The 27,969-nt window shown below is 41.7% G+C and overlaps 3 protein-coding genes across 4 annotated transcripts; 1 reads left to right on the top strand and 2 right to left on the bottom strand.

The window, feature by feature from the left end:
• Positions 1-28: 28 nt before the first annotated feature.
• On the top strand, positions 29-16,416 carry stat6 (signal transducer and activator of transcription 6, interleukin-4 induced). Its single transcript, XM_062458545.1, has 21 exons — positions 29-321; positions 1,578-1,723; positions 2,584-2,728; positions 5,068-5,151; positions 5,320-5,473; positions 5,688-5,797; positions 6,043-6,191; positions 6,370-6,486; positions 6,609-6,785; positions 7,201-7,288; positions 7,436-7,558; positions 10,161-10,253; positions 10,530-10,733; positions 10,885-10,979; positions 11,084-11,217; positions 11,618-11,767; positions 11,958-12,012; positions 12,099-12,155; positions 12,424-12,468; positions 12,579-12,641; positions 12,748-16,416. The coding sequence occupies exons 2-21, from the start codon at positions 1,590-1,592 to the stop codon at positions 12,803-12,805; spliced, it is 2,235 nt and encodes a 744-aa protein (XP_062314529.1). The 5' UTR covers positions 29-321; positions 1,578-1,589; the 3' UTR covers positions 12,806-16,416.
• Positions 14,941-19,772, bottom strand: mipa (major intrinsic protein of lens fiber a). Its single transcript, XM_062458546.1, has 5 exons — positions 18,919-19,772; positions 18,329-18,493; positions 18,137-18,217; positions 17,145-17,344; positions 14,941-16,938 (listed from the first exon to the last, which is right to left on the bottom strand). The coding sequence occupies exons 1-4, from the start codon at positions 19,276-19,278 to the stop codon at positions 17,159-17,161; spliced, it is 792 nt and encodes a 263-aa protein (XP_062314530.1). The 5' UTR covers positions 19,279-19,772; the 3' UTR covers positions 14,941-16,938; positions 17,145-17,158.
• Positions 19,773-22,712: 2,940 nt separating this feature from the next.
• Positions 22,713-25,454, bottom strand: ptges3a (prostaglandin E synthase 3a (cytosolic)). 2 transcript variants are annotated; one of them, XM_062458549.1, is made up of 8 exons: positions 25,269-25,451; positions 24,243-24,356; positions 24,057-24,126; positions 23,856-23,954; positions 23,664-23,753; positions 23,511-23,564; positions 23,366-23,393; positions 22,713-23,161 (listed from the first exon to the last, which is right to left on the bottom strand). In XM_062458549.1, coding segments are annotated over exons 1-8 (477 nt in total). In that variant the 5' UTR covers positions 25,271-25,451; the 3' UTR covers positions 22,713-23,141. The 2 variants fall into 2 exon arrangements, with proteins under 2 accessions (XP_062314533.1, XP_062314532.1); XM_062458548.1 differs by lacking the exon at positions 23,366-23,393 and having other exon boundaries at positions 25,269-25,454.
• Between the last annotated feature and the right edge of the window lie 2,515 nt (positions 25,455-27,969).

Here is a 27,969-nt window from a genome sequence, read left to right as displayed (position 1 = left end):
CCCTTACAGAACGTGAGCGCAGGAAATATGATTTTTTTCAGAATCGGAGGTCCTCCTGTGATGTTAGGGAAGTAGACACGACTAGACAGCGCTCCTTTTCTGTCGTTTCACCAACGTTATATTACCTGGCTAAATTTGTTTCACTTTGTTTTATTCAAACGGCAGTATTGAGACCAGAACGTGCTATAAGACAACTACGGTTGCTAAGAAAAAGTCAATTCACACTTACTCGGAGTACAGAGTGAAACCAAGGAGGCGACGAAAGAACAATCCCAAATGTAATTTGTAATGTATTGAACTGACGGTTTAAAATTGCACACGGTAGGTTTTAAGTTTTAACCTATGTCAAGATTAATGAGACACAGATGTTTATCTTTTGTAAAACATCAATAATTCAACTGTTTGAATCGTTTGACAGCGATTAGTTATGTTTGCGTAGACAATCGAAAGTAGGCCTACTGTCAAAGTTACCGTGTTGACTTGTAACATGTTTGAAACTTTTACTTTATTAGAGTTTTAACAGCCGGTGATTTAAATGACCCCACACATGTGTTTGTGCAATAGTACATGTGGCGTTTTGTTATTTGCAGTTGTTTGACAATATGCACACACACTAATGATGTGTGATTATGGCCATATGTAGCTTAAAGCCCAGGATACAGTATGCGGTTCGATCTGGTGTCCAACGTCCAGTTAGTTTAAGCCCATGTGCAGCTGTTTTCTTTCTGGGTTCTGTTTTACAGAATTAGTTTAAATTCATAGGTAATTATAATATTATTATGTGCTTTTCTCATGTCTTTTTCATCTCCATTTCACAACAAACCAAGTAATAGATGAGTATACAAGTATAGCTGTAACTATAATAGACTTTTCTCAAAACCTAAGATGTTCGTTTTGATCATTGTCAGTAATTAACGACCACCTTAATTGTATCAATATCAGTTAAAGATACAGTTACAAAGTGAAACAGGAAAGCTGGCTACCTCACTGCCAAACAGGAAGTAGTACAAGTTTTGCTGAAGCACAAATACACTGTGTAGGATACTGTATTTTCACCATGCCCGTGCATTACTCACTAATGTCACGTTTAAGGATGTGTTGTGCTGTTTGCAGCAATGTAGATGACTTTGGTACAGTAGTTATGCTACAGAATGCTAAACAAAACAAAGTTGCTATGGATTCTCAAATTTCTCACAGTTCTGCCCACGAAGAAGGCTTAGCTCCTTTTAGCCTTTTGCAGATTTATAACATCTGCTTCTAGTCCGCACTTGGTTTTGGATATTTGCTTGTGGGATATGTTTTTAGTGTTATTTTAACTTTGTTTTTGAATCAAGCACAAGGCTAATGGTGGTAACTAGATGGCTGAAGCACTCAGAAGTGACTAGAACCATTATTGTGTGTTTGCTGTGAACAATGAAAGCGGACACTTTAAAACATTTTTTTCAATGTCTATGATGCATTTAATAGTAGATGGTCCTAGAACTAATTTATGTTAATATGAGAACCTAGCTAATGGTTATAGTGTTTTCAATGATCATGTGCAAATGAATTAACGGAGTTTGGTCTGGCTTTTGTAGCTCTGCTTGACTATGGCACAGTGGACACAAATGGAAAAACAAATTCCCCTTCTGGACAACCAGACGGTCAATTTTCTCTACCCTCCAAACTGCTTCCCCATGGAAGTCAGGTGTTACCTGGCCTCCTGGATTGAGGCACAGAGATGGTACCCATGCACACACGCGCGCACACACACACACACACACACACACACACACACACACACACACACACACACACACACACACACACTGAGGACAAAAATACACCTTTATGTATGATAGGAACATACTGAAATAACCTGCTCTCCATGTGGATGTGTGTGTGTGTGCGTGTACTGTGGAAGAAATTGGGATTTCCTGTGTGCTTACATTATTCACTGATCAATAGAACGAGTCATTGGATACTAGTTAGTATGTTCTCATGTGAGCTTGCTATTAATACGAGTCGATTGTGTCTATGTGTCAGGGTTAATAGATGTTCGGGGTCAGGAGAAAGTACATGGTAAACACAGGTTTAAACACAGATTGATAATTTATCTGCAGATTGATCATTTATTAATCCGCAGTTTGGGAGAGAAAACCAGACCTCTGACAATAAACACAACAACAGGCTTAGGTCTGAAACATGTCTCTCACAGCTCTGAAGGCCGGAGGACCAACTTTCATAGGACACACGAATGTAAACATAGATTGTGACAGTCAGGTAGTTATGATGTTACAACAGTCTCAGAGAAAGAGATTCACAGCTCCCAACCCAGGACCACTTTCAGACTAGCAAGATCATAGTTGGAGCTCTCCTTGTAGTCATGACAAGGGACATTTACCCAGTACTTTCTCCTGACCCCGAACATCTATTAACCCTGACACATAGACACAATCGACTCATATTAATAGCAAGCTTACATTAGAACATACTAACTAGTATCCAATGACCAGTTCTATTGATTAGTGAACAATGTAAGCACACAGGAAATCCCAATTTCTTCCACAGTACTCACACAGCTGTGTTTATTCTTGTGCTCAGGGAAGACTTTGACATGGGGAACGTGGGGCAGGAACCCCAGGCCTTGGAACTGCTGGACAAGATCATCTCGTTCCTACAGAGCCATGCCCAGACCAACCAGAACGTGGTGGAGAAGATGAGGCTACAGCATATCAGCAGGGTCATGGTACGTTCCTTCAGCCCATCTACAGGGTTGTCCCAACTGGAACTTGCAGTGTGTTGTATCTCAAGCATAGAGTATGGTATGCAGCTCAGTTGGTTGTGTTTATGTGATCAAGTTTATGCATTTGAAAATACATTTGGTCCATCCAATCTCTGGAACTTCAGATCATCCTTATGACAATGGTGCTTTTGTTTAATTGCATTTCTTAATTTAGTAAAATGCCTATTCATGCACAGAAAGTCAAGAAGACAATTGCAAAAACACTCATGCCTCAAAAGATAAATATTAAATGTAGCTTGGCAAAGAAATCTTGGAATATGACATAAATTTACAGTGTTTCCTCTAGGATTGTTTTTAACAGTGGGGGCAGGTCTGTCCGAACCCCCCCTCCCCCCCAGCCGAAACAAAGTTCTAAACCTAACCCTATATTTCGTAGCAGGTTAATAACTGTCTAATAGCTAATGTAATTGGTGGCCAAGCAGCGAAGCTGCAAAGCCACTTAAGTGTTTCTACCTTTTCTTATTATTATTATTACACATCTTCTTCTGCCATTGGAGTCTATGGCAGCCCCTAGAACTGTATGGTAAAAAGTTGAGAAATTTGGCACACTCTTTCAGGACAGTCCCTTCTTTCTTTTCACCAAGTTTCATGTCTCCCATTGGAGCGCTCTAGCGCCACCAACGGGTCAAAGTTGGACTTGTGTTTACACACGTAACTTTTGAACCGTATGACCGATTTTCAAAAATGAGGTACCGTTGGATTCCCTGGGTCAAGACGAGTTCAGTCAATTTCCGGTTATATAGATTTTCTGCCATTTTGAATTTTAAGAAAAAAAGTTTTTTCGCTTCTCCTCTTCAATTTTTGTCAAATCGTCCCCAGAATTGGCACACATCATCGTCACAGCAACCCTCACAAAAAATTTCCAAAGGATTTTTGATTTTCTAAACTATTTGTCCGGTATAGCCAATCAAATTCGGCAGCAAATACACCAAACAGGAAGTTGGGTCATATCTCAGCAAATCCTTGAAAAAATCAACACCAAACTTGGTATGATGACTCGGAACCCTCTTCTGAGGATGTCCAAATAATTTGGTGTCATGTGATCACTGGGCGTGGCCACAGGAAGCCAAAATGTGTTTTGGCCAATAACTGTTGATTTGTTTGTTTGTTAAGTGATTCCTTTGTCTCTTGATATTTTGGGATATCCCGTGTGTGACACATGATAACTTGTGATAACAGCCGAATTGATGCGGCCGCCATTTTGAATTCATGAATGTTTTTTCTCTACTCCTACAAATGTTGTCCAATCTTCACCAAATTTGGCAGAGTTTATCTTCAGACCAAGCCTCACAAAAGCTAAGACATGTCTTTTTGATTTTCGAAACCGTTTGCCCGGTACAGCCAATCAAAATGTGCCGTTAAGCCAGCAAACAGGAAGTTGGGTCGTATCTCAGCAAATCTTTGATGGATTCACACCAAACTTGCTGCGTGTACTCGTTGCCCTCTTCTGAGGATGTCTAAAATGTTTTCTGGGTCATTTGACTGCATGTCCACCTCATTGCTGCTTGCAGCTATATTTAATATATTGCACATATTTTCGTCCTATTTCCCCTAAAGCAATAAGGTTAGGCTACTTAAAGACACCTTCCACTCATAAAGTATGTTCTAAATAGCATAAATGCTGCCAATTAATAATTGACGTAACAACTTATTGTAAATGGTAAGTAGCCTAGGCTATCGATTAAGGTACTCGAAAGCATGTACACTGTCTGCTTCATTTGATCTTGATAGGTTAAGCATTCTGTAGCAAATAATAACAATAACCCACTATTTATTAATTAAAACTACTTCAGCATAATAATGCACCTAAAATACAAACATGAGCGAGGGCAGCAACATGTGCAATTTAGCTAGCAGGGGAAGAATACAAACAACGAAAATCACCAGTTAACTTAATTTTAATTTGCAAAGACTATAGACTAATACAATAACAGGAATAAATGAAATGACAACATAAGTTATACGACTTACAGTTCTCAAGGACGCACACACGCAATCTCAACTGCGGTGTGAAACACATGTCCTATATTCTCCGACATGCACTCTAACAATCACTGCTGATAGACGGCCATTGTACAGCCCTGTTTCTGATACCGTGGCGGCAGAAACACTGATATTCAGATCTTCTGCAGATCTGCAGATGGCTAATATTATTCCAAATATTCCTTGTTACTTTTTTGGGGTCCCCAATGAATTCTCTGAAGTAGCATAGTTATTTTTGAAAGGATGAAAATAGTGATTTGGAATTAAACCTGTGTCATGTTTGCTTGCTTGCTTTGCAGAATGTGTTTCAATCCCAGCCTTTGGAATTGATGTTTACCATCAGGGACTCCCTGAGGAAGGAAAGGTTTATTCTAAGTCAAGTGGTAAATGCTTTATTTCCAATATGGCTGTACTACTCTAACCGGTTAGACTACATCTTCTCTATTTATTTTGTGTGTGTGTGTTTACTTTTGATTCTTTCTGAGTAAGCATTTATTTATACAGCATAACCCAATGCAACCATTCCAGTATTAACAGTCCTCTCCTGTCAGCCTGCCCAGGAGCTGCCTCCTGCCCCGGTCCCCAACACCGGGGACGTGGACCACCTGGTCTGCAAGGTCCTGGAGATCCAGAACTGTCGACAGCAGATCCACCAGCTGCAGGAGGAGCTGAACTGGCAGAGGCAGAACTATGAGAACACACAGGGTGAGCCCCAGACCCAGCACTGTACACTTCACTACAACCAACTGGAATCCTCCACATCCAGGAATGTGACCTTGTAAGGTAAAAGGGAATGCCCAGTTTGGACGGAGCACACATTCTGGATTGGATAGGGCTTTGCATCCAAACATGTCTTTCTTTGGAAATTCTGAGAAAAGTAAAACAAACTTTATTCATGATTTGTTCAATCGTTTCCCAGGTTCTCTCCAACAGAACCAAACAAATGGGTTGGATCCCCAGCACTCTGAGGTCATTAAAGTGCAGAATAACATTCAGCAGCTAGAGTACAATGGGCAAGCCATGTCTAAGGTACTGTAAACTATACTTCATCTCATAAAGTTAAGGCCAAGAATGTCTCAGGACATTCTGTACAAATCCATGAACATATTGTGTAAGCACCGTTTTTTTTATTGTGTTTCTTTCATTTGTCAATTATTAACCTTGGTTGTAAACATTTGTCATGACGTGTGTGTTTGTGTGTGCATGTTTGTGTGCGTGTGTGTGTGTGTGTGAGTGCATGTTTGTGTGTGTGTGTTGTGCATGTGGGTGAGTAGAAGCTTGTCCAGCTTCTGCAAGAGGCCGTGTGCAGTCTTGAGCAGTGTCAGGCTCAGCTCATCAACAGGATCAAGGCCTGGAGGTGGGAACAGCACCGCGCCACCATCGGACACCCCTTCGATGACAACCTCAGCCTTCTGCAGACCTTGTGAGACCTGCCGAACAGTTTATGTTTATAAGTTCAGTTTCATGACTCAAAGTGCGACCTCAAACCCACATGCAGTCTCACTCTCTCTTGCTTGCTTGCTTACTCTCTCTCTCTCTCTCTCTCTCTCTCTCTCTTTCACCCTCCCTTGCTTCATTTCTCTTTCCCTCTTCCTTTTGAGGTGTGAACAACTACTGGGGGTGAACGGGAAGTTAAGACAGGAAGTCATGCTGGTGGGAGAGCCAATCCCAGAGCTGCAGGAGGCTTTGGCACGGCTGCTGCAATCCCTCATCCAGAGGTAGCGCAGTCAGTTACGGAGAGAAGACATCCGCCCACCATTTCAACCCAGCGAGTACAGATGGCTCTTCTATAATAAATCCCAGCACAGTACTGACTCACATTCTTTCCTGTCTGCTCCAGCTCTCTTGTGGTGGAAAAGCAGCCTCCCCAGGTCATCAAGACCCAATCCAAGTTCTCCACCACTGTGCGCTATTTGCTGGGGGAGAAGATGGCTCAAGGAAAGCCTGTTCTGCTCAAAGCCCAGATCATCACAGAAAGCCAGGCCAGGAGTTTAGGCCCACTGGGCAGCATGTCCAGGTGAGTGACTCTCTCTCCCTCTGTCTCAGACACACTTTTCTTCAGGCTCTGTGTGATTTGCAGAGTGAGTGGAGAAGGCCAGCTGTGATGTAGGCTGTTTTAGGGGAAAGAGAGTGTGTTTAAGAAAGAAAAAAAAAACGTTCCCTGATACAGGAATAGTTGGTAGTAGTAGTAGACTAGTGTGGTCTTGTTTTAGTGTCTGTCCTTGGGCTTCTTTATCATTCCAGTTGTTCCATTCAACTAGGTCACTAAAATGAGGTGGATGGTTTTAAGTTTGCACACAGGAAGTCACCATGCCACAGTACAAAGAAGCTTCAAGCACAGTCTCTGTAACTGGCTCTCAAACTCAGCACATAACGTGTCTTTCAATAGTTTTATGTGGATTTGTTTTTGTTGTTTTGTCTTATTGTCCCAGTGAGAATGTGGGGGAGGTGATCAACAACACAGCCATTTTGGAACACAACACATCTAGCAAGAGCACCTGTGCCTCCTTCAGGAATATGGTTGGTACTGCAGTCATACCTTGAGTATAGAGCTGTAACGTACAGCATCGCCAATGATTTCCTTTCCTTGACTATTACAATGCGTCAGATGTTTATGCGATCCTATCATTGTTGTTTGTTATGTATTGAAACCCTACTTTTCTTCAGTCAATAAAGAAAATCAAGAGAGCCGACAGGAAAGGATCAGAGTCTGTGACGGAGGAGAAGTTTGCTCTCCTCTTCTCCACAGAAATTAGCATCACTGGCTGTGACACTCCTTACAAGATCCAGGTAGGACCCTAACCCCTGACACAGTGATTGACCTCTGACACAGTGACTGACCCTGACCCCTGACACAGTGACTTACCTCTGACACAGTGAATGACCCTAACCCCTGACACAGTGACTGACCTCTGACACAGTGAATGACCCTGACCCCTGACACAGTAACTGACCTCTGACACAGTGAATGACCCTGACCACTGACACAGTAACTGACCTCTGACACAGTGAATGACCCTGACCCCTGACACAGTAACTGACCTCTGACACAGTGAATGACCCTGACCACTGACACAGTAACTGACCTCTGACACAGTGAATGACCCTGACCCCTGACACAGTGACTGACCTCTGACACAGTGAATGACCCTGACCACTGACACAGTAACTGACCTCTGACCCAGTGAATGACCCTGACCCCTGACACAGTGACTGACCTCTGACACAGTGAATGACCCTGACCCCTGACACAGTGACTGACCCTGACCCCTGACACAGTGAATGACCCTGACACCGTGAATGACCCTGACCCCTGACACAGTGAATGACCCTGACACCATGAATGACCCTGACCCCTGACACAGTGAATGACCCTGACCCCTGACACTGTGACTAACCTTAACCCTGACACAGTCATGTTTCCTCCATCTCTTCTTGCTCTTCAGAAGCCTATGGCAAACCTCTATTCCATGACCTCCATTTCACATCATCTCTTCATTGTAGATGTATCTAAAATACAGTTTCAACAGTCTATTTGAAAAACAAGCACATGTATGGGAATAAAAGTCCCTCACAAGTGTTTTAAAATAATGTAATGAATTTGGTGACTCAAGTCTGAGCTTGCCCTATAGGTCATTCCATGTCTGTGTTGCATAGCAACTATAAACATCTTTATTTCATTCAGTTGAGACTTACAGTATTTTACAATCGCTATGACAATCTGTGTTGGCTATACAATTAACACATTTCTTGTTGCTTTGACACAAAATGCATAGCGTAAACACAAATTTAAAATGCTTGAACTTTTTTTACACACAAGCTCAACCAAGACCAAAACTATCGATTTGTACTGCCCAATTACCATTGCTTTCACTCTGTATGTCAGAACAGATAACATCATGTTCAAAACCTAACTTATTGGCTAGTCAATGTGAACAGCTGTTCATATTGTGAATTGAAACACAAATATATCCCCTGTATTTTATTCCATTGCTATTGAAAAACAGCTGGTTGAAGTTATGCAAATACTGTAAATCACAGCTGATTCCCAACTAGGAAACACTAAGGTGTTGAGGTTCTTTGAGCTAGGGTAACTGATGAAATCCTGTAAATGGTGTCGGAGCAGAAAACTGGAGGACGGTCCCTAGTGAATTACATCCTTGAGAGAAGGATTGACGTTAGGAGAGTATCCATCCAAAATGCTAAGTTAGGGGACACATGCTCCTCCCACAAACTTTGCCCCAGGCGTTGGAGGCCTGTTAGAACTGATAAGCAAGTAATACGTAAGGAACTCATGGGCTTTGTGCAATAACCACATGAGGACATTAGAACACTGCCACCCCTGAGTTATGTACGTGTCAGGCCGGCCCCCTTGACAAGAAGCAGAGAGGGAAATTGACAGGTAATCAACTGGTTATCTTGCAACACATTTATGTTTAGAAAGGGGCGGACATTTTATGAGTATAAAGCAAGCTGTGCTTATGCAACTGTTGGGCTTTTCATGCACGAAATACCCAGTGTGTGTATATCCTGTATTGAAGATAAAGCTACTTGTATTTGATTTCACCACGACTGAGCGTCCTTTTCGATCATAAAAGAGAACCAGATCTCCGACAATGGCAGTTATATTGCGTATTTCTTGCAGTAATGTCCTGTTGCAAATGAAGCCTGTACTGCAGTAATTATGTCTCTGTCTTCTTTTTTTCAATACAGTAACCGTACATTCTATAAAGCTACTCTGAGATGGGTCATTCATTTTTTGTTCTGAATTTCTGCTGCAAAAGAAACAAAATGCATGCATTTACTAAACCCAACAAAACAAAAATGTAGAGAGGCTTCAAAAGAAACTGCATTGCAAAACACAATCTATGATGCATATACTGTGAGACCTGACATATATAAAAGAATGAAGTTTCTGTAATTCCATCTGATAGTGTTTTTATGACATTGTGCTATGATAGACTAAATGTTACTGTTGAAAGAGAACATGTGTTAGTGTTTTGGTAGACATGGTGTCATGTTTAGTGTATTTTTGTATTATGAAAATTAGTGTTTGAGTTTAGTTTACAATGTGTGATTTTGAGCATGAAATTAACCGTTTTGCCAATTGTGTGTCGTAGGTGTGTTGGTGCGTTAAGAGTTTAGGAAACTTGTTAGAAGTATTGAAAAAATTGTCATAGCGATTGTAAAAAACTGTAAAGAACCACCAGGATAAGCCAAGCCTGAGAGGAGGGTTTGTTAGTTTCATTATATCTTAAACTACAGCTGTAGCTGCGAAACAAGATAATTTGTTTGAGCTCTGGTCTGGGCGACAATTGTTCAAAGTCTAGGCAGAGTAAGAGCAGTTGTATTATTTGTTCTGTAAATATACATTGTACATTTGTCATTGTAGATGATCACTGTTCCTGTGGTGGTGATTGTGCACGGTAGTCAGGACAACAACGCAATGGCAACCGTCATATGGGACTGTGCCTTCTCTGAGCCAGTGAGTGCAGAAGCTTTATTTGATCATCATGCTCAGTTGCTCTGTTATTCTCTCCCGCTGTTCATCTCCCTTCTCTATCTCATCAATCTTTCATCAGACATGCATCTGAAGATACATGAAGTTCACTTTCACTGTTTTATCATTTGTTTTATTCGCGGAAACAGAAATGTGCTCACAATTGTCCTTTTTTATTTGATGTATTTATTATTTGATTCAAAAAGTACATTATTGTCCTTCTGGCTCTGACCCATTTTGTCCACTTTGTGATGTCATCAGGACAGGGCACCATTTGTGGTCCCTGAGAGGGTGCCTTGGAAGAAGATGTGTGTCACCCTCAACAGGAAGTTCATGTCGGAGGTTCAGACCGAACGCTGCCTGGACACCTACAACCAGCACTTCCTCGCTCAGAAGATCTTCGACAACCCTGACATCCCAGGCGACTACAGTAACATGCCTGTGTCATGGGTCCAGTTCAATAAGGTGTTCTGCACCTGCCTTCGCACCAACACTCATCCACACGCATTCACAAACACTTCTGTGACACCCATTCTTGGCTATGCGCACACAGACAGCTTCATCTTAGCAGTTAACATCCTATTTAAAGAGATGGCTGTGCGTTTTTACACTGCAGGAAGTGCTACCAGGACGACCTTTCACCTTTTGGCAGTGGTTTGATGGGGTAATGGAACTGTCCAAGAAACACCTGAAGTGCTACTGGACAGATGGGTGAGTGGTTCCAATCAGACCAGAACCTAGTGACTGCTGCCATAGCAACCCTTCAAGTTGTACAACACTGACAAAGACTCACCTTGACAATTCCTCTGTTCTAGGCTGATATTTGGCTTCATCGGGAAACAGCACCTCCACCTCATTCTTAAAGACAAACCCACCGGCACCTTTCTACTGCGTTTCAGTGACTCTGAGATTGGAGGCATCACCATCGCCTACGTTGCAGCCTCAGAGAGTAAGCGCTAGCAGTGGCGTGTGGGGAAGCTACCAGAGCCCATTTGACTGTTGCGAACAGACCTCCAAAGTTCTGGTTCTTTGCATTGGTTATATGCTTATATAGGTATCTCTCTCTATGTTTCTCTCTCGCTGTCTGTCTGTCTGTCTGTCTCTCTATCTCTTTCTGCTTCTCTCTCTCTGTCTGTATCTCTCTCTCTCTCTGTTTCTCTCTCTCTGTCTCTCTCTCTCTCTCTGTTTCTCTCTCTCTGTCTCTCTCTATATATATATGTTTCTCTGTCTTTCTCTCTCTCTCTCTCTCACTCTCTCTCTCTCTCTCTCTCTCTCTCTCTCTCTCTGTTTCTCTCTCTCTCTCTCTCTCTCTCTGTATTTGTCTCCTCGTTCCTTCGCTCTCTGTTCAGATGGGGGTCAGAAGATCCAAAACATTCAGCCCTTCACCAAGAAAGACCTGGAAATCCGTTGCCTTGGCGATCGCATCCAAGACCTTGAGTTCATCACACACGTCTATCCAGATTCCCCCAAAAACAAAGTCTTTGGCAAATACTACACAGGCAAGTCCATAACGTTGCATATCTATCACCATTCTAAAGTATGCTACATCATTGGGCAGAGTTTGGTTCAGTTACATGTCATATGTTGTCTTCTCCGGAAGGGAATATAACACTGTTCCTCCAAGTTTTATGAAAGATAGTACATTGTCAGTTGTCATTGAATAATAGTTTCTTCTGGCTTTGTAAACAGTGAACCAAGGGACTCCTAGTGGTGGATACATTGCTGTCTCCATCCAGACCAAAGTGTGAGTTTAAACAGTGTAAACAGTAACACTAGTATTTATTTTACAACAAAGTCACATTTGACCATTTATTGCATGTGTGTGTACAGGGAAACGCCATCTGCGTCACCCACAGTTCCCAGTATATTGCCACCCAGTGAGTCCATGTAAGTCTTTAACACACAGACACGTATGCTGTCTCTCTTTCTCTCTCTCTCTCTCTCTCTCTCTCTCTCTCTCTCTCTCTCTCTCTCTCTCTCTCTCTCTCTCTCTCTCTCTCTCTCTCTCTCTCTCTCTCTCTCTCTTTCTCTTTCTCTCTCTCTCTCTCTCTCTCTCTCTCTCTCTCTCTCTCTCTTCTTTACTCTTTCTCTCTAGTAAAGTAAATGTACTATCTGTTTTTTTGTTATTTGTTCTGATACACCTGATTCGTCTTAGGGATCCCAGAAATGGAGCTGCGGGTATGTCGCCCATCTACCCCCAGTGAGTACCTGGCCACCTTGAAGCAGACACCTACAATTTGAGGATGTGTCAATGTGTTCCTCGGAGCACCCTTGAGAACTAATGAACAAAATGTGGTATTTTTACTCCAGAACCAGTTGGACATTCTCTGATCACAAACCTCAGCATCTCTTTAATGACCCTGTCAGTACCATGTGAGTGAACGAACTGCAATGACCAACACTTGTACTCCTTGTTGTGTACCTTTGCCATAGCATCTCAATATGTAGTATTTAAAGAGCGGTGTGCTTGCTATCCCAGGGAACAGGCCCAGGACATGGATCTGGAGGATATTCTGGGGGAGATCTACCAGGATTGAGAGTGACTCAGTGGAGGGGACCGTTTCACCACAACAGAGCAGGTAGCAGCTTGAACCGTGTCTGTTCAGCCACTCTGGGAACTAAGAACAGCTCATTGGAGGGCCCTGGCCCCACATCAGGTTCAATATCGGTCTGCTGCCACACTAAAGGAGAGACAATGTTCTGAGGACAACAAACGTATATGATCAAAAGACATCTTCGTAATGGAATGGAGTTGACCAAATGATAAGTTCTTGCTCTCCATTTCATTGCCTTTTCCAGTCTCGTCACCTACGATGGTTGATTTGTAACTGTACACATTGGAGCACCTAAAGACTTAATATTGTCGTTATCTTCTGGGGTGATATGTTTAGTCACTTTACATTTCCATTCGGAAGCCATACAAACCCTTTCCCAGTGCACATTTATTCCAGATTTTAAAAAAAATATTCTTGTAAATACATTTTTTTTGTTCTTTTTAACTTAGAAATATAATGTTCTGCATTACACATAACCTGAATTATAGCTCGCCTACAGGTTTTTGCCCACAGCCATAGTAAAATGATGCTATAGTGAAGGGATTTTGCAATACAGAGAAGCAGTAGAGCCACCTACATAGGAACATACATCTGATTTTTCCATCACAAGTGAAGCACCACTATGCTACTGACTTCTTTTTAATATGAAACCTTGTTTTAATAAGAATATAATTATTATGTTGTTGCATTTTGGAAATATTTTTTTTTTGAAATAGTTGAAATCCTGATGTGTTGTTATCAAAAGTTATCCATGGTAACTTTTGTTTTCATATTCCACCCTTTTTTAAGTCGATTATTTTTTGCTTATCCTGGAAAAATGTGTGCTGATTCTTTTATCCATCGTCTTAACTTTTAAAGTGTGTTCTGTTGGCTAATGCCAAAAGTATTATAGTCACCGTGTTAGTCATGTAGCTGGTAATCCATCTATGCATTGTGCATCAATGTTTCTTTCAAAGGGTGCAAAGAGATAAATTAACCCGTGCTATATCAGATTGAACTGTGGGGTGAACTTATACATTTGTATGTTAAATATAACATTTTGGGTATGAAATATAGCTGTTTTCGTTCAATAATACCACACACAAACTATCTTTCCTTCACTCTCTCCTTGTGTCAGTGCATTCCTAAACAGGGACTTCTGGGGGATAATGGGAGTGCATACAGTATATAGTATCATGTTAGAGTAGGGGTGAAAATGACAATGTTCAAATTAGTTTCAAACTATAAATATATTATTTAAATATGATAAATAATTTTAAGAGACTTTCAAATTCCCTTATGTATAATCACATTTTCCCCACTTTTACTGCTCTTGCCAGTAAATGGTAAATGGTTTGATGTTTCTTAGAAATACATTCTAAATAGCAGGACAATAAACCTACATGACAATACCATATAGTTTCATTATCAGTCATTATCCCTGTTTTTGCAGTTTGTAGCAGGCACTGTTTTTGCATGCAATAATATTTGTTTATGTCTTAATATTTAAATCAACACAATGTTTTGTACCCTTTCTTGGTCTCACAGTAGAAGCCAGCAGTGCAGACATGGAACAGATATTGTTACTTATAAAACATAAACAGGAGAGGATCCCCTGATCCCATGGATAAAGAACTTTGCATCACCCAGATAAAAGAAGCAGTTGTTAACAAAATGCATCCATAAAGCCACATCTCAATCCTGATCATCTCTGTAGTAAGTCATTATCAAAAATATAAATTCAACATTTCTTTTTAGATTTTTATTTATTTACACAAAATAGTTTTGCTGTGTCAATATTTATTTACATTAAATTGGATATTATAGCTAGTTTGGATGCCACTGCAAATTGTTTAACCAATCAGCAAGATTACATTAGCTTATCAAGCTGTGTGACTGAATGGACTTACAGAGATGTTTTGTGATAATAAACTAATTGGAAGCTATTTCAAAAAGCATAATGGGATGCTACCGATAAGTATACTTCTCAGAAAGTAACCTATATCAAATCTGGGATTGAAAAGGTTGATCTAAAACTCAACTGAAAATGTCACCCCACTAAGACACATAATATATAACTATAGCCTATCCATTGTTGTCCTAAATATCAGTCTAAAAGAACAAAACAGGCCAAGACAGACAGATTAATCATAATTTAAGGAAACTTTCAACATATAACAACAAATCTACAATATTCGTATTATGAAAGTATGTCTAAGGTTCTAGATCGGACCCAGGCATATTGGTATAGCACGTTTTGCTTTTCATTCGTAATCCAATGGCCAAAGAGGAGACATTTTAAAGCTTGAATATTATATTGTCTATCCATTCAGTCTTAAACAGTCATGGTAAATTAAAAAAGAAAACTTTACACTGTACATCACAAAGCTTTTTTTTTAAATGAGAATAAGAAACTAATTCACCTACTGCCGAGGGATCTAACTGTGAAATCAGATGAATTTAATATTAAAAGAGAATCATATATATATATCCGGTTCAGTATATGCTCTACCAACTGAACAAGATAAAATGCTTCAGTTGCTGGAGTTCTGTAGTCCTTCCCCCTCCCCTCCATCACTCACCTGTAGCCTGCAGCCTCGGCTGTTCTCTCTGCAGAGCAGGACAAAATGGCTGCCTTGGAAACAAAAGGAGGTAAAGGTGAACGCAGGAGAGATGGGGGGCGGGTGGTAGAGGAGGAAGCCATCAGCCAACTTTGGAAACCTCACCTTTGAGTGTCCTTCCCTCGTCAGCAGATACTATGAATTTACAGGTGCACATTTACTGCCCTGTACAAAAATAAACTCAAAACGAGTTGCCTCAATGTAGTCTTTTCTCTAAAGTCAGAGATGGGCCGTGTACACTGGAAATCTGAAATCGAGTACTCGCCCCTGTAGACAAAGCACCAGGTGTTTGCCAACACCAGCAAGAAGCCACTTCATCATCATGCACTCACTTTGTGGTTTGTCAACCAACATTTGTCAAGTTATATATAGAACACAGTCAATTACAAAACAACCCATTCCACATAAGTCAGCTGCAGTTGTTCTCTCGTTATCACGGAACTATCAAAAATAAAAACCAATTCTGCTATCACACATCTGTACATTAAACCTAGCATTACTGTTGCTGAAAGAGTAAAGCTTTAATGACAGTAAGCGCATCCTGTCCACAAATACTGCATAGGAACCACTTTCTTCTGAGGCATTTAACAGATAAATATCTAATTAAGTGAATTTAGTTGTAAATTGTACAATTTCAAGTATATATGTTGAAATGGTAAGAAAAGACCAGATGGTTTTGTGTGTTGTGTGTTTATTTTCAGACTGTATAAATGTAACTGTGTGCGTGCTCCCCTAAAAGAGACACAGACTCGGAAATAAAAACATAACAAGTTGTAAAAAGACTTAATCTTCAAGGCAAAACTCTAAGGGCTGATGGGAAAGGGGAGCACTCTAAAGTCTTGTGAAACAAAATCTCAACCGTAGCAAAACCAATGAGGGAAGAGGACATGTTTTTGTTCCTCTTAAAATACTTTGATTGGTTGCATGGTAAATAAAAATAACAAAGCATGATACGAACACAGGATTGTGGCGATGAAAAAGCCCAAAATAAAATTGGTCGGTAAAAACAGGCACACACGCACACACAACACACGAGTGACTGAAAAAAGGAATTGAAGTTCGAATAAATCTGGAAAATTCTAAAGGTATATTACAGACATGTCAGGTACCCGAAGTTTGTGAAACAAAACAAAAACAAAAGGGAGATGTCACACTGGATGAAAATGGAAAAAAGCATGCAGAAGTCCACTGCTCTACTGTAGCTTCACTCCTAGCAGACTACAAAATAGATAGAGAGATAGATAGATAGAGATAAAGAGAGAGATGCCCCTGTCCTGAGCATTTACAGCCACCTGGTCAGCCAGGAGTGACCCACTCCCTATATCACAGGGCACACGGTGCTTTGTCTTCGGTGGCAAGTCCTCTTCTAGCTCTCTGTTTGTGTCCTGCAGTCCAAGGGGGGAAGGTGGGCGGGGGTGGGGGGAGGTGCAGGGGGAGAAGGTTGGTGGGGAAAAGTAGGGGGGTTGAAGATGGATTGGCCTTTGACTGCCCATTTAGGATTCAGCATGTCCTGTTCTGTATGCAGGGTGAGAGAGAGAGAGAGAGAGAGAGAGAGAGAGAGAGAGAGAGAGAGTAGGCGTGTTGTCATTATGGGTTGTTGTCTACGTGTAACGGGTCAATTGAGCTTAGGGGCATTTGTGCAGAAACAAAGGGTACCATGTGTTATGCCCTATGTGTGTAGGGGGTAGGTGTTAAGGGAGGGGGGGGGTAAGGTAGCCGACCTTCTTCCCCAAGCTTATAGGGCCTGAGTCTTGAGCTCGATGGGCTCCCCTCGGGTGTCCTGCTGGCTCTCGGCCTCTGGGGGCCTGTTGCCCTTCAGTGTGGCCAGCCTCTCGGAGAGGCCACGCACGCGGGGGAACAGCATGAAATCATACAGCAGAGCGCCCAAGGCGCCGCCAATCATGGGACCAACCCAGTACACCTGGCACAGGAGAAGGAGAGACGGGAAGATGGGCAGAGTCAGGGGACACACATGGAAAGGAGGTGAGGTTATATTAAGTACATTATCATTTGTCTAGTTTTGTCACATGCAGACAAATAGGTTGTAATGGATTGATTGAAGAGGCCTTTTATGTTGAAAATATGTTATGATCACCACAAATTGTATGGTAAATCAAGATAAAAAAAACTATCTTCTACTAAGACAGCAAAAAAACATCCTATGGTGAAGAAGGCAACTAGCAAATTAGACACTAGGAAAATAAATAATTTATTAATTACTATACTTATCCTGGACAAATATGAAACATGTAACACAAGCCAAATTGAACAGAATTCACATAGTGTGTGGGGTTGGAATTTCAATTTGACTGAATTCTCATTAGATGGGGCTGTTTTCAATGTACCACTGACACTCAAATTAAATTTTTTCATATGTTTTCCAACTGAATTAAAGTTTACTTTCAGAATTTTACATCTCTATTCAAAACCTTGCTGATCAAGTACATGTTACAAGGAATTAAATAAGGAATTAAATAAACCACTTCTTGAGAAAAGTTTGTGAATTTTCCTGAAAATTCCTGGAAACTTTTTCACCCCTTTGCAACACTAAGACTCTTGATTTAGAACAAGTGTTTCAATGTCAGATTTCCAAACACCAGAAACCTGAACCTGCTCAAGATGGAGAACCTGCTCTGGTCAACATTGCTATGTGAGGCTCTGTGATAAATAGGCTCTCAATTATTTCAAAACACATTTAATATGAAGTTCTTACCCAGTGGTTGACAAAGTTTCTGACAAGCACAGCAGGAGCGAAGGACCTGGCAGGGTTCATCCCAGCTCCAGTGTAGTACATCTACAGGGAGCAGAGGAAAAGCTCAGTACTGCATTACCTGTCCTCTATCGGTCCTTAACAACTCCTATTCCATGAATACCCATAAACTAGCCCCCCCTGCCTGATTCTCACCCCCAGCAGGTGCCCCATGAGTACGGAGAAGCCGATGGCGAGGGCGGCCGAGCCCAGGCGGCCGTTACGCCTCTCGTCAGTCACAGCAAAGATGCAGACGACGAGCTGCAGCGTTAGGAACACCTCCATGGTGGTGGCCATGCCCACGCTGATGCCAGGCTGCAGCTGTGGGCCAGTGGATTGAGAAGAGGAGAGAATAGAAAGAACAGGGAGAAGTAGGAGGGGGGGGGGGGAGCTATCCAGTTAGTGGTCACTTCAACAAGTTGTTTTTTTTAAGATTAGTATTTTCTGCTTGCACATTGTCCGGGCATTGACATTCAAATAATGCAATTTCTATTTATCTGTTTGTCCTGGCTCAGACCTTCAGACTGATGCAAAACAACATGTTTGTAATTCTTATATCACTTAGAATTATGAAATGTCACACTATTTTATCTATCAGTGCTAGACAGCATTCATATAAACATTGTTTGGATGACACATCGGTCCTCCGAACACCTCCTTTATCTGCCAACCATTTCTGTTGCATCAGACTGGTTTGCACCACACAAACAAAATATTTATTCCTCTACAAGTCGTGATTGGCTTACCGTATTGAGTGCCAGGTTGCCCCTCATGTTATTGGGGGTGACCCCATAGAGTACAGCAGCCCCAGCCAACGCCCCCAGACACTGGGCCACAATGTAGAAGAAAGCGCGGAACAGGGACATCTGGGAGCCAATCAGGTAGGCAAAGGTCACCGCCGGGTTGATGTGTCCACCACTGATGTGGCCAATGGACTGGATGAGGGTGGCGGCCGCCAGCCCAAAGCAGAAGGCCACGTGGAGAACGTTAAGGGGCCCGGTGGTCCAGCGCAGGGCCGCACCCAGGCCAAAGAACACAAAGAACATGGTTCCATAGAACTCTGCGAACACCGCCCGCCAGAACGACATGGACCGAAACTCCCACATAGTGGCGAACAGTCAAGATGATACCCCAAAGAGATGGAGGGATGAAAAGGCAGCACAAAAAAACTGGACCAAAACTAAAACTACAAAAGAACTGAGCAACTAAAAAGAGATGGATATCCTCCTTTAGATTCAGCTATCTGCTCACCCGATCAATAATGTCTGTTATTGAGCCAACGGTGGGAGGAAACCAATTCAACTGTCAAACTAGAAAAAAGAAATCACTTGGAAGTAGAAACAGTCTCTCTAAAACTAAATATGTGTCTACACGCAAACAGTTCAGCATGTAGCTCTCTAGGAGTCAGCTTGACTTAATGTCAGTGACTGTCAGTGAGCAGTGTTTTCAGTCATAGAGAGCCCCTGTAGTTAACAGATGCACGACGGTCGCTGGGCGTCTATGTGCGTACCCCGTTGGTGGTTAGTAGAGGAACATATATAGCTAACTAAGGTTGAGCATGTCCTGCAGACATTCAGCCTCTTTGTCGGAGCAGGGGGAGCCCTCAGGCCTATTTATAATCCCCACCAGGGCCACCGCCGGCCCACGAGGGAGGGGGTGGGGAGGGGCCAGGGCACAATACAACAAATCAAAACAGCAATAGTTAACCCTTGTCTCACCCTGAGCCCTCTGATGGCTGAAGCTGAACTGGTGTCATATCGTTACTTTGGCATTACCGAGAGTTGGTTAGTCAGGATGTAACTAGGCGGTAATGACCCCCCCCTCCCACACACACAAAAAAAGGGACACAAGTTTTCGCTTTCAATGAACCCCTCTGACTGTCAAATTGTGTGGTTTTGGTAATTTTTTCACAGATTCAGTATTTGATACATTATACACTGGGCATTGGGGATTCAAAAAGCATTCATAGCATATCATGTGTATGAAGTAGTTGTTGACTGTTTTGTGGGCCACAAATGTAAGGCGGGAGTTGAGTGTTGCTCTAGTTTGCAAGTGGGGTAAAAAGGTGGCGGCCTCCCAGCCTGCTTTAAGTGCTGACACAAAGGAATGAGGGGACCGTCCCAATCATGCCGTTGACCATGAAAGGCCCACCCTCTCGGAAACGGCCTGGAACTCATAACGTTCAGGCACAGAGGTTGACATAGAAGTGCTACGTTGTAACGTGTCATGAAATTCACTGTGGAATACAACAATTTATAAATGTTGTCTAGCATATCTAGAATCATGTCTTTGATTCTAGTTTGTAAGATGTGCCCAGACGCAGGTTTGGCTTCCGTAAAGCAATGAGACTTGAGCCTTCCAACATGACCTAGATCATGACCTTCTCACTCCCATCCCATTGGGGTCAGATGTAACCTTTTCAACAAGCTTGTGGTTCTATTTTATTTCAGACAACAGCTCACATACACACTTTCGGTCTCATAAAAATCCAACGTGTCATAGCTGACCATCACAATGCATGTCCTGGCTTTCTCCATCATGCACTTGTGTTCTGGATGTCAAGCTGGCTCGGTGAAGAACTGATTAGGCAGAGTTTTACATTGTATGTTCTGGCTGAGCAGGGAGGCTCAGGCCTGATAAAGCGCTGGAAAATCCATGTTTGGAGAGGAGTAGGGGGCAGCAGGGTTGGTATTGAGCTTCTGCACTGGAGCATCGCGCTGACCAGGGCAGCCAGAGAGCGGGATCGTTGCCACAGTGAAAGGATACTGCTGCGCTCACGCTTTTGGTCCTTTTCATACGCGGAAAACAAAACCCCGGCAGTTACCGTTTCTGTTGCTTTCCATGATCTGTTTGTATTGCGCGCTCGCTCTCCAACCTATAAGAGTTGTCCCCCTAACTGTGGTGCAGGTCTACTCCTCTGTTTACACCAGTCCAAATTTCAAATATGCTGTGCTCATTCTAATAGCTTTACTAATAACTGACAGTCTGACAACATGTTGAGGATTCGTATCTAACTTTGTCATGCACTGCACTTGAACTATGAGAGGTATCTGTTACTTTCAGGCCATTATGTAGTCTGGGTGTATTGTTTAAAAATGGTATAGTTCATACTGTTTGGTAAAATATTCACACAGACACCTTAACCGAAATATTAGGCTACAATACTGACATCATTAATGGGTAGGCTATTTTTTATATCACCATATTTGACTATATTGTTGTAAAAGTGAGCCAGTCTTGCAAGAGTGAATCAGTTTTGGTCTGGTTTCTATATTCCTATTGTGGTCTACCATATGCCACCATGCCAGCTACCATCATTGATAAGCTCCCCTTTTGTGGGTATAAGCCCGTTTTCCAGGGTACGGGTGTTAAAAGCTGCTGCATGGGAGAATTCTGTGTCACCTCCACTCCAGACTGCTGACACTCACACAACTGACCCAAGAGCCCCCAAAGCTCTCACTTTGCCACCCTGACTTGCGGCCCTCATACGCCACAACATTGCCTGACATACCAACAGAAAAGACACGAAAAGCAGAGCCGAGTTGTGATTTAAGAGAATGTATGACAACTCCTAAAAGTACCCCGTAACACAACTTTGTATCCACATTCAGCCACTTTTGGTTTCTCTCAGAACAGCAGACTCAGTGGACCGATAGATGTGACCAGTTTAAGTGTGTTCAGTAAGGAAAGTGGTGGGTCTTAATATGTTCTTTCAAACCGGTTCAATGGAGAATGCCCATCAGATCTCATTTGACATCAATATGATGACGGTAGAGACTTGTTGGTGAAAAAGAGGAGACGAGGTAACAAGTAAACAAGGTCACTTTATTGAGATGCACCATGTCTACGTTTGTGGCCCTGCTGTGAAACACCAGCACCCTTCAGTGGTCACAATAGCTCATAGCTTTTCATCAGGATTCCTCTGTCAGGAGGAACCTTTGTTTTGGAAGCTACGGTACACAGCTGACAGCCTATACTGACAATCAGTTGTTTAATTGGATCAATGTCATTGCCCCCAATAATCTTAGTTTCACGAACGATGAATGGAAACCCAAATGAGTCTGAAAGTTTATTAGAAATATTATAGTTATAAGTGTAACAATGGAATGTGTTTTTTAATTTAAACTTGCATTTAAATTGTGTCATGTGCAAGAAGGTTTCTGCACTCCTTCTCCAAATACATATGGAAGAAAACCCTTTGGATATGTGCTACATTTTGACACAAGCCAAATAATATGTAATAACTGCTTCTTTTCAGTTAGCAAAGTAGATTTATGTTTGGAATTTGGCTTAATTCTTTGTGTACTCAAATTCCTCGCAAAATGAGATTGCATGAGGATATAAATGTCCCTTTACCGACTAATTTGACCCATGACAAGGTTGGGGTTAACAGGTTTGTTCATTCATTTCAACTGTTGCAGTATTTAAAACCAACAAACTATAGGCCAACATTGTGTGTTTTCAACATACACTGGGAAATGGTTGCTTCAAGCTAAAACTTGCTTTATCATTTAAACAAAATATACATAAATGGATAATCCCTCATTAAAAAAAGAAAACTTTATTGAAAATAGGCGGCTTTAAAACCTTCATCTTCATTAGAAATCACACTTTTTGTAATTATGGACCTCACTTGGGATGAGCAAAGAAAAAGGAGAGCATGGTGTAAGACAATAGCACATCTTGTTATAGTCAGATGGACAATTAACTATACCCAACAACACATCATGGAAATGGAATTGTCCATGCAGAATAGAACAGCAAAGCACAGAGCTGCCGATGGCTAAGAGGGCCCTTGGTGTCTGTGTCCGGCTGTTACTGTTCAGAGAGATGGTCCTCTGAGGGGATGGAAAACTGCTTCAGGAGTCGGGATGTTTCCTCTACCACTTAGTGACAATCTTGTCTCTAGTCTTTTTAACCAACCGTTGGGACTTGCCTTGTTGCTGTTGTTAACACTTCCTCTGCTCCGCTACTCAAGGTCTGGCATTTCTGAAAAGAAATACATTTTAAAGTTAAATAAATGATTATACGAAAAAAATTGTAATTGTGGGAACTTCTAATCAAATTAAAACTCTGATACCATATTCCAGAGTTTTAACTTAAAATTGTTTCAGGACAAAATTATAACACCAAAACATTTAACCACCAAAACTCAAAGCCAAAGTGCAGTGGTACAAGGGTAGAAAGGCTTACTTTCATCATCACTGTCTGCAGGCTCATGCTGTGAATTATAAGTATAAAACAGGGGGAAATGGTGTCAATGGGAAAACAAGTATTTAACAGGTGTTGATTTTACATTGAGTAGTTAGACTAAATGTTTAATAAGAACAAGTTTCACCTCATCTACACCATCCAATTCTGGTAGATCATCTCCTCCCATATTGTTCATCATCTGCAAATAAAATACATGAATTTCTGTTTAAAATCTACAAGCACAATTTTTTACTTTAGGCAAAATGCCTCATATTCATCCAAATGGTAATATACTTACATCTGAGAACTTATCAAAACTGGACAAGTCCTCATCAGAATCATCTGCCCAATCCTTCCAGTTATTAAAATCCACACCGAGCCAGTTAAACTGAAAACAAAATGAAAATGATCAAACACAACACCTTGACATAACGGATGCATCCTGAAATGCAGAAGAAGAAATAAAAGATGACATTGAAACCGTTTTCACCTTTGCCTTGTCTTTAGTTAGCCGTGGCCATGATTTCCCTGCCTCTGTTTTTCGTAAACAACACAACACAGACCTGTCTGTGCGTTTGTGCTTGGATTCCTAAGTGCAAAAAATAATAATGATAGCATGCACGTGACATATGCATGTGTAGGATTCTGAACAAGTAAAACAGTCTACGCAACTGTGGAAAAATATCCTTACATTAGGATCAATGGCGTCAAAAAGGTCCAATTCGTTCAAGTGTTTGGCATTATCTGTCCCACCGACACAGCTGTAAAAAAAGACAACAGAAAACATCTCTTGAAATCAAATGACCATGTGACTACATGCATGTAATTTTGGGCAAGTAGCTATGAGCAACTGCAGCACAACCTTGCAACATCTTACCGAAAATCTATTTTAGATTTGTCAAATTTTATTCTGACATCTTTGCTGTCCTCCACGCAAAACTCTATGAAGACAGAGTCCCGTCTGTCATACCACTTCGCACTTGCAGGCTGCCTATTGGACAGAAGACACATAAAAGGATTAGAGTGGGATTACAATGTGACAATAAATGGAATGCATCATAAAACTGTTGGATTTTAGCTTCAATCCAAACCCAATTGAATCTGATCGCAGTCTATGTTTGGGATAGTTATCGAGCAAATATGACGGACCTCTGCTGTATTTTGCCAGGTTAACTTTGCTATGCAAGGATGGACTGTCTCCGCCCAAGGCAGCCTATTAGTTTCAAGGTCAAACTTGATCAGGTAGCTGTTGTGGTTACCTACAGGGAAAGGTAGCTAGCTTTACATACGGTAATGTTGGTAGTTACCGAAGGATTGCGGTACCAGGGAAAAGTAAGAACTAAAGATTTGTGGCTTGCCTCATCTCAGTCACTTAACTTGTCACTGGTCACAGCAATCACCTACTTGAGTTGGTTTGTCATGTTAGAAATTACAAATATCAATGTGTGCATACTGGATGTCAACTGTTGAACTCAGAAGCTGGTTAGCCAGCTAGTTGGTAGCTAACGCAGCAAAGCACGACTCCACCATCATGACACACCATCCGTTTCTATATTCAGCTAGCTAGCCTAGTTATCTACAGAAAGCTAGCTAGCATGCAATGCAATGCAAGGCCCCACTTGCTGCGCGAGCAAACCAGAAGGGATTTAATAAGCAAAATTGTTGCACTTGCATAGATAAATTTGACCCACAAATTAATAATTACGAGTGGAATACTGACTAGTTACTGTCACTAGCTTTGCTAGCAAGTTACCTAGATCAGCACTGTCAAATAATTTGCTGGTGCGCCTCTTCGAACAAACTACAGTAACGCGTTAGCTACACTAGCTAGCCTAGCTTGGTCGCAAACGTCTTGCATTCACACTTTCTATTCCAGCAAGCTCACTGCTCGCCTCACACTTACATCTTGTCCCACTACTTCTCTTCTTCCCTTTTTGTGCAGCAATATTGTAACTCCGTGTCTGCCAATTTGCTTATTGTTGCTATCTGCGAATTATGAGTAAGAGAGCAGCCAAATCCAAAACCGAATCTGTCCGTGTCAATGACTCCCTGCTCTCGTCTCGTGCTGTGACGCACTACAGGTCCGCCCACCACTAGAAAGCTCAAGATGTTTCTAGACTTTCTTGACGCGTTGCATTAGCAAATTATTTCGGTTATATAAAAACTATTAGAAACGGGCACTTAATTTTGTTCCTAATAACTATTCCACTAGTTATATCTATTTTGGTTAAAGTCTATAAATAAAAATATAGCTGCAAGCATCAATGGCGGATTCCTCCTCAAAATGGCAAAATGTTGTACAATGTAGCCTACATGTTAGAGGTTAAGATTTATACCTGCCGACAGACGAACCTAAAATAATATTTCAACCTGCACAATTTTTGTATTCGGTTTTGAACTACTGGACCCAGGATTACAGATACTCTAGCAAATTTACTATGTTGGAAGGTGTTTTTGCGTGAGTTCACAAAGTGACAAACTTGAATGGGACTTTATTATACTGTGACCAACGCATGCAGTCTCACAATATCGATCAAAAAACAACTTGTGATGCAATAAATCTAATACGTTGACTTGACGTAGCATGATACATACACAATAGTTCTGGCTCTTTTAGTGTATTAATCCCCTAAGAGTGAAACATTATGATTACAGCCATCTAGCTAAGTGGTTCTCAATCCTGGTCCTCGGGACCCCCTGCCCTGCATGTTTTCCTGTGAATAGTCTTAAAGACTATTCATTTGGGCAGGGGGTCCCAAGGAGCAGGATTGAGAACCACTAAATCTAGCTAACTGTACTGTGGTGTACCTGACTTGCTTTGCAGTACATTTACATTTTGTCATTTAGCAGACACTCTTATCCAGAGCAACTTACAGAAAGTACAGGGACATTCTCCCCGAGACAAGTAGGGTGAAGCGCCTTGTGGAATCGAACCACATCCTTCTGATTAATAGACCGACTCCCTAACCGCTCAGCGAACTGAACCCCAGTACAGTGTTGCTAAACAGATTAGATGATCTGAATGTACTGAGTCCTGACGGGCTCAAATAAACACTACAGCTAAATCATTGTTATGTTTGACAAATACAACAATCCTACAACTGGTAATCTAGATACCTACAGATATTTATAAACAGAATTATACTGCCCGTGTTCCCTAGTTCTACAGACAGTGAGCTGCAACCGGTGTTGTGTGACATTTTGTCCATATAGTATCAAATGAATGGGCAGTGACCAGAAGGATGACATTTTGTCCAGATATAGTTTCAAATTAATGTTTCAAATGTGAACGTTTAAAAATTGCCGGGTGTAAAAGGTACACACAAAGAGTCTGAGCCTGAGCTATCCAGGCTTACCATGTTGCATCCAGAGTCATTCTCGTCAGGGACCTTTGTGACGGTATTATGTGAACACAAGCTTCCTCTTCCTGGTTGAGTATACATCTTACTGTGTGTATGTGTGTCTGTGTGTGAGTATGTGTGTGTGGTTGTATGAGTGCGTGTGTGTGGTGATGGGGATGGTCCATAGGCGTATTGTAGGAATCAATATTCTGTTGCTTCCTCTCTCCCCTACTCCCCACCCTTCCACCTCCAACCTCCCCTCTCTCAAGGCTCCACTGTGCCCCCCCCCCCCGCCCTCCCCCAGGGCTCCCCTGTGTTTCCCCCTCCCCCTCCCCTCTCTCAGGGCTCACCTGTGTTCCACCCACCCCCCTCCCTCAGGGTCATTGCAACAGATCAAAGTCACCACTAGATGGAGTCAGAGACCCAAGTTTGCTGTGATTAAACTGTACATCTCAGCCACTAGATGACAACGAATGTAGACAGTAAACTTATGCTCAGGTGTTCTATGTGTAGCACATGGTAAGCGGTGACATGGTAAGCAGTGTCAAAACACACTACAAGGTCTTTACTAGATAGACAAGATACAAGGTATGTTGACGGTAACAACATTGCACTACGGTTTATTGTCCATCACAACTATGGAATTTGTATAAGATCACAAATACTATTACAGCTGTATTGGCTGCATTGGTATATTTGAGATCACTGGTACTCCAACTTGTTACAGAATGCCCTTTCTGTCTGTTTGACTTAGGTACTTGTCTGTACAGGAGACATCAGGACAGATGGTTTCTTTATTGCCTTGGTTTTCAAAGTAACAGTAAAAGTCAATGGCCCATGTTGTCATGTGCATGCAGCTCTCAAATGTGAGGAAATCATACGATAAATTACCCTATGGATTGCCCCTGAGTTGATGAAAGACAGACTATCTTGGCAAAATGCACATGTCTACAAAATATCGAGACTGTCTTTTCTTGAATAAATCTTGCAATTCCTGGGCCTTATTCAACAAATTATGTCAGAATGGGATCCTGCACATGAATGAATAGAAGGAATAGATGGATCGGGATAGGCTAAATGTGTTATAGTTGTTTGGCAGTCTTATATTTGTTACTTTAGTTACACGGGTAGGGTTCGACAAACAAATATAGAATCCTATGTTTACCTATAACATCATTTTCATGCCATCTTGTCCAACAGAAGTGGTCATTTACCAAACTAAGAAATGATAAACGCATCTCACTCATAGCAGGCCCATAGCCT

This window comes from Osmerus eperlanus, chromosome 4, assembly GCF_963692335.1.
Source record: "Osmerus eperlanus chromosome 4, fOsmEpe2.1, whole genome shotgun sequence".
Lineage (NCBI taxonomy): Eukaryota > Metazoa > Chordata > Actinopteri > Osmeriformes > Osmeridae > Osmerus > Osmerus eperlanus.
This window is presented reverse-complemented; position numbering and strand designations above follow the sequence as displayed.

Bases quoted from the DNA above. Each gene is read 5' to 3' on its own strand.
- stat6 (XM_062458545.1), top strand. From the start codon at position 1,590: ATGGCACAGTGGACACAAATGGAAAAACAAATTCCCCTTCTGGACAAC. The intron at 5,474-5,687 runs GTGAGCCCCAGA...ATCGTTTCCCAG, and splicing joins GAACTATGAGAACACACAGG to GTTCTCTCCAACAGAACCAA. The intron at 10,254-10,529 runs GTGAGTGCAGAA...TGATGTCATCAG, and splicing joins ACTGTGCCTTCTCTGAGCCA to GACAGGGCACCATTTGTGGT.
- mipa (XM_062458546.1), bottom strand. From the start codon at position 19,278: ATGTGGGAGTTTCGGTCCATGTCGTTCTGGCGGGCGGTGTTCGCAGAG. The intron at 18,494-18,918 runs GTAAGCCAATCA...ACTGGCCCACAG, and splicing joins GCAACCTGGCACTCAATACG to CTGCAGCCTGGCATCAGCGT. The intron at 18,218-18,328 runs GTGAGAATCAGG...TGCTCCCTGTAG, and splicing joins TCATGGGGCACCTGCTGGGG to ATGTACTACACTGGAGCTGG.
- ptges3a (XM_062458548.1), bottom strand. The intron at 23,565-23,663 runs GTAAGTATATTA...TTTTATTTGCAG, and splicing joins GTTTTGATAAGTTCTCAGAT to ATGATGAACAATATGGGAGG. The intron at 23,162-23,510 runs GTGAAACTTGTT...ATTTCTTTTCAG, and splicing joins AATTGGATGGTGTAGATGAG to AAATGCCAGACCTTGAGTAG.